General features: G+C 41.9%; 1 protein-coding gene across 1 annotated transcript in view; it reads left to right on the top strand.

Moving 5' to 3' along the window:
- The first annotated feature begins 3,688 nt into the window (after window positions 1-3,688).
- pdzrn4 (PDZ domain containing ring finger 4) overlaps window positions 3,689-11,427 on the top strand; it is a 33,789-nt gene continuing 26,050 nt past the window's right edge. Inside the window, exon 1 of the mRNA XM_040149510.1 lies at window positions 3,689-3,757. Within this exon, the coding sequence (XP_040005444.1) occupies window positions 3,689-3,757 (69 nt within the window). The remainder of the gene's footprint in view (window positions 3,758-11,427) is intronic.

Genomic DNA, 11,427 nt, shown 5'->3' with positions numbered 1-11,427 from the left:
AGCAAGCTATTTTTGGTTAACCTTTGAGTGACTGGCAGATCACACTGACGGACTTCACCATGAAATACTAAATGACCAGTACAGCTGTTTGAACCCACCTCAGCCCTCCTCAACCTAAAGTTAACTACTCGTTTAAGACTTTTTTGAACGTGCAACCTTACAGGTATGACACCATTTTGCGGCTGTATTGCCAGTTAAGTTCTCAGACGTCAAAGACGAAAATTTTGTTTGTGCAAATCGTCAGTATTCCCTGCATAATTTTTTCATCTCTAGGTTTCAAATCCCTCCTCTCTTAAAGTTATACGACTCTCTTCAATTTTATAGGAGAACATGAGCTAGACATCTGTGCAGTGTCTCATTTGAATGGGGCAATAATGCAGGATGATAAAATGGAGGGGGAGAGAAATTGTGGAGATGATGGAAAGTGATGAAAACAATGAAAAGGATGGTGATAGGCCATAAATGAACACAATGATGATGTCACCTTCTGTGGAAACACCATTCATCCTACATGTACTTTCCTTTCAGTGAAAAGTGGTGGAATAAGATAGGAATTCCAAGCTTTCGGGAATTGTGTACAGTATATGTGTGACTGTGTGTACACATGTAGCTCTGTTTTTGTGTCAGTCAGCAAATCCGAGTTTATGTACATATGATCACAGTGACCGTTTAACCAGCGTCTGCTAATATTGCTTATGTCATACCCACACTGCAAGCATCAGCACTGGAAAAGAGTGAGAGACACTAAAAGAGGAGGCAAAAAATCGGAAAAAGCAAGAAAATAATTAAAGAAAGAGAAGAACCCTAGAGTTCATTAGTTGGTGATGTCACCCCAAGAAGTCACCATTACAGGTCAGAGCAGACAGTGGTGACCTCATCAGAATGGGACAAAAGCGCTTGGACAGAGAGGGTTAAGTGTTATCTGGGGTGCTGTATCTGGATCTGCTCCGACGCCCTTGACTGAACCACTATAGTCCTTGCACCTGCATGACTAGTGATAAGGAGGATGAGGTATCTGTGCTCCCTGGTCGTAGTCTTAGCAGTGACGGCTATTCGTCACGCAGACGCGGTATATCTGCCTTCTGACTGCGAGTTCTCAGGTTGCCCTAACAGATGTAGCCAGCGAAACTGATGCATTTCATTGTAAAATGAAGTGTGCTAAAGTATGACCTGCACTGGCCTTTCGTAAAGACCCAAACTTATATTAGGAGAACTAACACTTTTACTGTATGTTTGGAAAACATACAGCTCAATGCATTCTTGAGCACTGACTGAGTTCCATGCTGCCTATTGTGACACTGAAGGCTGTCCTTGCAAAATCTAAAATGAACTTCCCCCAGGACAATATAATATGTTATTTTGTAATGTTCCTACTGGCAGCTTAATTTTGATATGTTTTTTTTTTTCTATGGAAAGAAAACAGAGCACAAACAACAAGATATCTGTAGGCATTTCCCAGGAGAACAAGGACAAAGGCTCCTATATGGAAATGTATACTGTATAAGTGTGTTAAGATTCAACCCGGTCTCCTAGAAATTACACTTGTATTCATTTGTTCTGCCAATTACGTTTTAATGAGGGGGAAAAGTGATTGCTGACTCAATTATAATCAATGGCAATGTGTTTTCCATAGAAGGAAGTGCCACTTTTCTGAACCGTAAACAAGTTGTATGGAGTTGGTCAGGTGGATCGCGGCTGTACAAAGTACAGGACTTTGACACCATAGTTCAAGTTCTGTTTGGTTAGGTTGAGGAAACAAAACACTTTGGTTAGAGGTAATTAAGGATTGGGATCTCGGTTTTTTTTTTTTTTTCTAAGGAACCAATACTTCAATAATGCTTAGTTTGACGTGTGTACCTGACTCAACAGGTAACATCTTGAGTAAGGAATTAGTATTGTATTATTGTATAATTTGTAGGAAATAGTGCTAATGTTGACAGGCTAGGTCCACTTTCTGAGGGGAAGCTAGTTAGCCTAGCTTTCAAGCTTCCACTTTCCGAGTGAAATACAAACTTAATAGCACGATGAGTCTGTCCAAATGTTTAATGTTGTAAAGGGACAGATGTCGTAAATCACTAACCAGTGATATGTAAGATTGTTGAAAAAGGGGAAAAACTGTCTTGTATCAGATGTTCGTAGGCTTAACAAAGCTATGGTGTGCTCTAGTCAGTAGTACATCATGGAACGCGTCTCTGTCAATGTCATTTTCCTAATGTTAAACACAGCTGTGAAGCTCCCATCTCGAAGGTTAGACAATGTTTCCACAAATATATATTTTTGAAAAATCGAAAAATATTTTTCGATTTTTTTTAAATTTTATATATTTTAGATTTCCTCGCACAAAAAGTGTGGAAAATTCAAATTTCAGTTTGACATCTTTCCTTCACATTAACCAGGTCCTGTTAGTGCTCAAACATAACCATAAAAATATTAATTGTAAACTTTTCCTCATTATGTTGATAAAAAATGTAATCTGGGCTTCATTACTTTTCTGTCAAAACATATTTGCTGTGGCAAATTAGTATCATTTCTAGCGTGACAGGGTTTAAATATCATCACTGCTTTTTCAATTTATCTTATTGGCATCTCCGAGTCTTCCATCCTCTTCTCTCCTCATTTTTCCATCGCCCTCTCTTTCTTTCACTCCCCCCCCCCTTTCCCGCAGAGAGGAGCCAGTTGGGCTGGAAGCTAATTTGAAGCCAATCAATACTTGTCTGTGTTTCTTCCTGTGTGTCAGCTCAGTCCCGTGCCCTTGTCCAACTGCCGGCACCGAGAGGGAAGCATCTATTTGGTGACTATCACTCTCTGACTGTAAATCTATGGCAGCCACTAAACACCACTACTCCAACCATTGTACTGAGGGCAAAAGGCTATCAGATTGAATACAAATGAGATTGATTTCCATGACAAATCCAGTTGTCAAATGTGTGCACTGACAAAAAGCTCTCTCAGTAACTTGATTAACTGTGTGGATGGCATTTTAACTCCTGTTAGAGTTTTCATACTGGAGTTTTTTTTTTTTTTTTAAATCTGTTTTACAAACACACACAAACACACATGCAGCATGTCCTTCAGTCTGCCTGCATGCAACAACACTGATGTTCAGATACTGAGTCTGCCCAAGATAAGACCAGTCCCCTCCCTCTTCTCCCAGCCCCTTCCCTTACACAGCCAATGAGGATGCTATCTATTCATGAGCCGGAGCAGGAGCAGGCATGTGTAGACAGCCTGCCACAGGAGGAGGTGTGTCTTCATGAGCCAAAAGTGTGTGTCTGTAGGAGTGTGTGATCACACTGAGAGAGGAGGTGGTGGAGAAAAGATAGTGAACAGAGTGTATGTAGGCATGCAAGTGAGAATCAAGTCAAGGAGTTACAGGCAAGAGGGAAAGAGAAACCAGGTGCTTTTACTCATCTCACCACTGATAAACTCCCCACAAACACACACACACACACACACACACTGAAGGAACTACACCCACAACCTCTACTAAAGCAGTGAACTGAAACACGTGTGCGCGCTGAGCTTGGAACGACAGAGGGGATCTCTGAGGATACACGGATGAGAAAGAGGTGTGGGGGAGCCAAGGAAGAGGAGCCCGAGTGTGTTTCGCCCCAGGGGGAGCTCACACACACCGCAGACAGCATAGACACTACAGCGGGCACTCAGCACTGTTTCCCTGACAACTAGAATGGGCTGCAATTTGTGCACCTTGCAGAAACGGGAGGAACACTACAAACTGCTGTATGAGATTGCACAGGTAAGTGAGACTAGAAGGAGAGGGAAGAGGTTTGGTTTGGCTGATGAAGAGCATCATCGCTGTGATAAAATTAATGACAGCATCGGCCAAGATGATGATAATGACAGTGATTTGGTGTCTGAAAACAAGTGGATTTCCCTACAATGAGCAAGGAAGGTAAGACTGAGAAAAGTCAGAGTAAGTGCGAGAAAGAGTAAGAAAGCAGACAGACTGAGTAGGGAACCAAGAGAAAAAATGGGAGAGGTACATGAGAGAAATGTAAAAAAATTAGTTACTTCCAAGCAGCCAGGCAGAGAGAGAGTGTGTGTGTGTTTGTGTGTGTGTATATGTGTGTGTGTGTGTGTGTGTGTGTGTGTGTGTGTGTGTGTGTGTGTGTGTGTGTCTGTGTGTGTGTGGGTATGTGTGTGTATTCCTCTCCATCAAAGCGAGTGGAGCTAGTTATTTCTTCTCAGCAGCAGGAGATGTGAGAAGAAGTTCAGCTTTTCTTCCCGCGCTGGCTCCAGGGGAATTCATCCCATCTCCTCTGCCGGTGACTGTCTAGAAGCAAAACAGTTCAAAGAACAACCAGCACATGTTTTCTGCTGTTTTTCCTCTCTTTTGTTTGTCAGAAGTGGACTCCCATTTTGTTTTTTTTCTTGACCCGATATGACAGTTTTCATATTGCTGCATGTCATGTAAAAATCCCATTCAGCTACTTTGATGCTTTTATTGGAAGTATACATTTCCACTGATGTGGTGAATGAGTTCATTGACCTTTGGCCCCTTTAAATTTTCCACATTTCCAAAATATATGAGCAGAAATTAAATATAAGTATTATTTTGGCTCTATGGATACATGTCTTTGATTGACAGCCATTACCTCCACAAACAATCAGTCATTATGAGCAGTAAAACAGTGTGAATGTATAACTTGTCACCTTGCACTGGGCTTGGCTGGAATGTGTAGATTAGATAGAAAACAGCAGCAAGTGTGAATCTACCGGAAAAAACGTGGCATTTTAACAGGTTTCAGGTGTTTATGTCAACTTTAGCTTTCTCCTTACTTGAATTTGAACGTGTGAAGTGCGGTGACATTGTCTTTACAGCAGTGATATAGTGACATGTGGAGCTGACTGTGGGGAAACACTTGCTCTGGGTTTTTTTTCCGCTGTCTAGTACAGTACAGGCAAATGCCAGACCAGCAGCAGCAAGGATTCATTCATCATTTAGTATCTTACAATGTTACAGACAGCAGGGTAACTGCATACGGCATAATGAGAATGAGCAGGACTGCTGAATACTTCTTCTTAGTTTTGTAATGAAAGATATACAATCCATTCATATCAGAAATATAAACCTTTCTAGCACTGATGGGAACAAACTTTTTTGTGTCCCATAAGCTAAAACACCATATCATCTGATTTGTTTTATGACAGAATGACAATAAGGCTGCTCTCAATTGTTTGAGTTGATGATGATAATGTTGATGACGATGACTTCTTGTTTTCTTATTGGGCTCTATAAAATGTACGAAATACATTATCATTATCCTAACCTTCCATCGCTGCTAGACGCTGCTTTTATGAACGTTATTCACACTGCTGCAGTCTTAAGCTCAATACGCTCTCAGACTAAATGGGCCCGTGCTCTAATGAGATAGTGGATGTCGGTGTTGTCTGCCTGGTTGGAGTGCAAGAAAAATTAGCCATGTCAATTAAAAGAAACCCTAGGAGGTCATGGCTCCTTTTGCGTTGTTGAGGTGAACTGAATATACTCGCCAAAACAAATCTGTGAGTACAATATGTGTAGCTATAGCTCAGCCAGTTTTTATTTGGCATCACAGAAAAGATGTATCATGGTGTTTGCATGGAGACTGGCTGGAACTAGCAAAAAATTACCCTTATGGTTTCCTCCTATTTCCTCATCACACTGTAGGTGTCCTGGCACTGTGGCAGACATCCAGGAATACTGCGTGTGAGCGAGCACACCCGCTTACTGTTAAACGCTCTGCGGTGTGTATGTGACAGTTGGCGGACACCTACAGTTCTCATTACCAGTGTGAAAGAAAGAGAGAAACAGAAAGAGAGAAAGAAAGAGAGCTCACCAGGCAGTAAGTGTGTCACTGTGACTTTGTCCTGAAACTGGAGGCTGAGGGGATTCTGTAAATCCAGAGAGACTCCTCAACAATCCCTCTTACTCTTTTTCCTTTTATCATTCCAGACTTATTTCTTCTCCTTCCTTTTTCATACTTTCTCCTTCTCTGTAACCTTCATTAGTCCCACTCCCCTTCTGTCTTTCTCCAACTCAGCATTCTCTCTCATTTTACACACACAACACTCCAGATTCCAAATTCTGAATTGTTCTGTTGCACTTCCGACGGTGCTGACGAACAGGGCACCACCTGCTCATTTTGCCAGTGAAAAACCAAAGGATGCTGATACTGTACCATAGCTAAAGCAGGGCAGAGCAGGTGCGTAATTGCGAACATGACCAACTGGATTTCTTGTTAGAGCAACGAGACATTTGAGAATTACAGTTCGATGGTGTTGGCATTCTTTTAAGACCGACATGTAAAAGATTTTCCGTTTGAATTAGTTTTTCCTTTGATCGAGTTAAGGAGATACTCGATCAAATCAGAAGACGAGTTTCTGGGCGGGGCAACAGTTTTTTAACTTTGGTGTACTTTAAATATGCGTTTCCATTGACCAGTAGCAAGCCATCTTGACAGTGCTGACTATTAAAGAAACAGAGAGCCAGAAAGCCCAAAATGGAATAAGCTATTGAGGCTTATTAGCTGTGTTGCCCCATCCAGTTTTATTTAACCTGTCGGAGAGAGTTTTCAGGTAGTTATTGTGACTAGCACTGGTTGACTAGCACAGTAGCAGTTAGCTCACCAGCTCCAGGAGTTCACCAAATAGCCCTACAGGGAGTCACTACATCACCAGATTCATTTCAATGTTCTACTTTCTGCCGCCGTGCTTTGGTGGTGATTTTTCTTTTGAAGATGTTAAATGTCTTTTGTAGATGAAACAATCACACTTCAACGAAATGGATTGTAGCTATTTTGAAATTATATGGTAATGAAACCTCCCCAAACAGACATATAGTCTTAGGACCAGACCTGTTCGCCACCTTTCATTTAGAAAAAGTGACAGAGCGTTTCAGAGGCCAATTCCAGTTTTCACCCTGCAGACCTGCCCTGGTGTCTCCTACACCACACTGGCCATCTCTGTTCACACAGCTACACTGTTCTGACAGAACTGCCGGCTGCCCGACCCCAGCTGCCCAGCGGCCACAGAGAGATTTATGACTCTTGTCAGACCATTTACATTGAATATTTCATTTGTGATTTTGTGTGTGTGTGTGTGTGTGTGTGTGTGTGTGTGTGTGTGTGTGTGTGTGTGTGTGTATCTCTGAACACTCACCCAAGTGTGTGACCGCTCCATCCAGACTGTAGCAATTGCAATTCTAATTTTGCTTGTGGCTGTGTTAAGCCACAAGCAAAATTTGGCCTATGAAGGCCTCTGTGTTTTGTCCCTTTAGTTGTATCGAAGTCAGTACTATTGTATCACAGTATACAACAGCCTATATCTATAAAACAGCCACTAACTACACTGTATGTTGTTTTGCTCTGCTTAGTGCTAAGTAATAGAGGAGTGTTTGTGCTTTATGGAGTATTTTTCAGTGTTACTAGTGCAGTAAATGTACTGATTCACCACAGAAGCTGGTTAACATGGGAGGAACGCAGTATATGTATATGATCCTTCGATATTATTTACTATGTTGTTTTTACACAATAAATATATTGTAGCTTTTTTACCTTGTACATATGTGGGTGTGTGGTGTTGTGAAAGAGGCCAAACCTTGGTGTGGGCCTGTCCACCGGAGACAGATGCTATGCCACATGTCCAGCCTGTTAGACAGCATGGAAAGGGCTAGACAGACACCCCTTCTTCCCGCCACCACCTATGGTGTCCAGAGACTGACTCACAGAGCAGGGGAGGCTGTGGTCAGACCCACACAGCCGTCACCTCCATATGGCCAACTCAGACCTGGACCATGACTTCATCCAGATAGGGATGTGATATATGTCGGTTTTAACGGTTACATTGGCCTTAGAGTTTCTTTCTGTTAACCAGCGGAGGTATGTGTAAAGCAGAAAATCAGGTAAAAATGGAAAAATCACCTTACCGGAGTTATCATGCAACAGCAGCAAATGATTCCTGTGATCCAAGAGGGAGCATGAAAGAAAAGTCGAAGGTTCAGGGAATGATGATGAATATAATACTCTGCTCCAGATCTCTCCTCTGAATGATGTGTTATGGCCATAAAATGATCTATAGATGACCAACAGGGGATGAGAGGAGGTGATATCACCTGACTCATAAGCTGTCCATTTATCATAGAAACACGACATTAGTCCTGAACTCACTGTTTTCTTTTCTTTGTCTTTGTCTGTGTGATGGGATTTTTAGCTCTGCAGAAAGTATTGAATGAAGTGACCTTTCCAATTTTTCTTGCATTTTTCGGCCCAACACGTTGTTTGCCTGTCTCTGTGGGTCAGTGAGTTTGACCTTTTCACCTGTGAGTGTGATTCCACTTGACAAGTCTCTCTCTCTCTCTCTCTCTCTCTCTCTCACACTCACACACACACACACACACACACACACACACACACACACACACACACACACACACACACACACACTTACTGTGTGTAGTTTTGAATGGCAGTTTTGTATTGTGTTTTTAAATCAAGCGACAATCTCAGAATTGTAGCATCAAAAGTTCTCTGATCTCTGAGAGTCATTAAATTTATCAAAATTTACATTTTTACTTTAAATTTGCTTTCCAAAATATGAAAGCTACAGTTCTTTTAATACAAAAAAAAAGTGATGAAAGGGTCCTAGATAACAAACCGACAATACTTTTAGTGCCTAGAGGTGCTGAATAATAAGGTTAGGCAATATTTTTTTTCCCCTAAAAATGTTAAGCTAGCATTATGGAGATGAGCTCTGCTGGTGAACACAGATCATCTGGGGTGTTCCATCATGGTTATAGTTGCTCGTTGGAGCACAGCATGGTGATAATGCCTCATGACTTAGAGGTGCATATGGCCTCGTCACCGGTGCCATGGGTAGCATGTCTTCTGGTCGCCAGCCAAAAAAAATGGAAACGAGAAATGGGTGATTATTCATCGTCAGGTTAATGCCAGGTTAATGCGGAAAACAGCATCCTAGTGTTGTTGTGTGTGTGTGATAGATAATAAAAATTGTGAAATAGTTTTTGTGTGACTGTGTTCCCCTGCAGTGTGTGTTTTAAGGAAAGAGTGACACAGAGAGTGATAGATGATGACAGAAATCTTGTCAGTCTGTACATTGATGTCTATTTGTAGCTGTGTGGTTCTTTGTAAATCTGTCTGCTAGGCTGTAAGCAAAGATACATACACAATACTTTCTGGCATGAGTGAATGTGTGTTTGTGTGTGTTTGTTTGTGAGAGAGAGAGTGTGGAATCACAAAGTCAGGGGAAGACAGGTCCGGCATGGAGGGGTGGGGGGCAGCGACACTCGCCGTTTTGCTCCACCAGCCAACAATTTCCCCCTGCTTTGGCTCTGATAAGCTCAGGATGAAAGCCCTTTCTGTGGGCAGAGTGACACTCCTTACACCACCTCCTGCCTCCCGTCCAAACAATGCAAAGGATGCACAAGTGATGCATGTACACACAACTACATGGCAATGTTAAGAGGTACATTCATGTAACACAAAGAGGGTAAATCACACAGGGTCCATCCATTCATCAGCTTTACAGTGTGTATTTCCTTTTTTACGACTATGTAAAAATGTCATTCAAGCTCTTAGCACCCGACAAGAGGACTTATCAGTTGTTATCAGGCTCTAACTGATTACCATACTCACTGATCAGCCAACTGGCCCGGCCAGGATGATAGGAGACAGGACAGGGAAAAAAAGGGTAAAGAGAAAAGTGGGGATGCAGTTGGATGAGGTAAAATGGAAAGGTAAAGGAGGAAAAAAGAAGGTGTAAGAAGGAAAGAGGTGACAGTACAGTCAGTGAAGCAAGAGGGGAGAGAACCAGACGAAGAAAAAAATTTGTCATGTGCCATTGGTAAGTCTTTTAAATCCCCCCATTTTCCTGATTTTTTTTTTCCTTCTTAACCTCGCCCTCTCCAAAACACAAAAGTCTCACCCTCCTCCTCCTCCCATCACTTAACAGTCAGCAGAAACTGTTTCCAGTCCGTTCTGTTCCACTGCCCCTGTCTGTCTTGCTGCCTGTTTGTCACTGTCCACGTATTCCACTCATTAATACACTTTGGCATAACCCTACCTTCAGAGGTGCCACAGATTCTCTACGTGTTGGAAAGACCTTGGAAAGAAAAAGATAGTGATGGAAGACACAGAGGCAGCCTGTCGTTCATGTGTGGCAGAGAGAGACATTAATGTTGTCTAGTCTCAGTGTGTGTGCTGTCAGCCAGTGACTGTTATATGGTTTGAAGCCATCCCTGGGCCAGAATAACCCAATAATACACCTTATGGCCACACACTACAGGCTATGTTTTGTCAGGTTAGACAGATGTTAGAATGAACCATCTGGAGTTGTTAAAGATATGGTGCAGGCATTTGCTGCTACACGGAGCTACGAAAATACACATAAAAAAATCCCCTATTTATTTACCCGTTGTAAGGGGAAAATGCTAAGACACAACTTCTGAGACATTAAAACCTCCAACACCCTTTACATTAGCATAAAATTTCTCTCAATCAGATCTTTGGATGAGTTCTTTGGCAGCGAAGATGCAATTCTTATCTGAGACCAAATGTCAATTATACTATAAAAAGAAAAACTCCACTTTTTTCCCTTTCGTTTTTCCTCTTTGCCAAGAATTTCTCCATCGTGCATAATCATTTGAGGGAGACAGGGGTTATGAGGGGTGATGAGGTTTTTCTCTGACAGCCACCATGACATCTATTGTACAGCATATTGTCAAATCTAAAATAGTTCTTCATACAGTATGTGTCGCGATAAGGTATTCAGCTAAATGGCTAAAAATGCATTTGGACTGTTGCTGTGCCATTGCCAAGTTTGTTTTGAACCCACAGGGTGGATTCCTGGGTCCAGGTGGTCTAAAGGGAGATAAGGTTACAGCAGGACACTGGTGTTGAATTCCCACTTAACCAACTTGGGTTTAAGAGTCATTAGGCCCACTCACAGCCTGGTGTCGAGTCCAGTTACAGATAGAATAACACTAAACCATCTGCATAGTGGGGGGGTGATTACATTTAGCACTGGGTGTAACCATAAGCCTTGTGTTGATATGGGAAATGCCCTCAGGATGGAGGGTGGCCAAAGCACTGTTGCTTTGTTGTCTTTGTTGTTGTTGATTTTAAGGAAATGCTTTAGATTGTCTTTTCTGTGGTACAGTTTTATTAAATCTCGTAAGGTTTTGGGAATGTAATGGTGGTCACTGTAAATGCAGAAAACACAGCATGTGCAGGCAGCTGCTCTTAAACGCTGCAACACAGTCTTGCTCCAATGAACAAAATTGCTAATTAGTGTCTAGTTACTTTTTTAAGAAAATTTGGTCAACGGATATCTTCTGCTCATCCTCTCATATTCGAACACCAGTCTTTGGGTGGATAGGCTCAAAATATTTACTTTATAGCTTGAAATGTT

This window comes from Xiphias gladius, chromosome 2 (assembly GCF_016859285.1).
Source record: "Xiphias gladius isolate SHS-SW01 ecotype Sanya breed wild chromosome 2, ASM1685928v1, whole genome shotgun sequence".
NCBI classification, from domain to species: domain Eukaryota; kingdom Metazoa; phylum Chordata; class Actinopteri; order Istiophoriformes; family Xiphiidae; genus Xiphias; species Xiphias gladius.
This window is presented reverse-complemented; position numbering and strand designations above follow the sequence as displayed.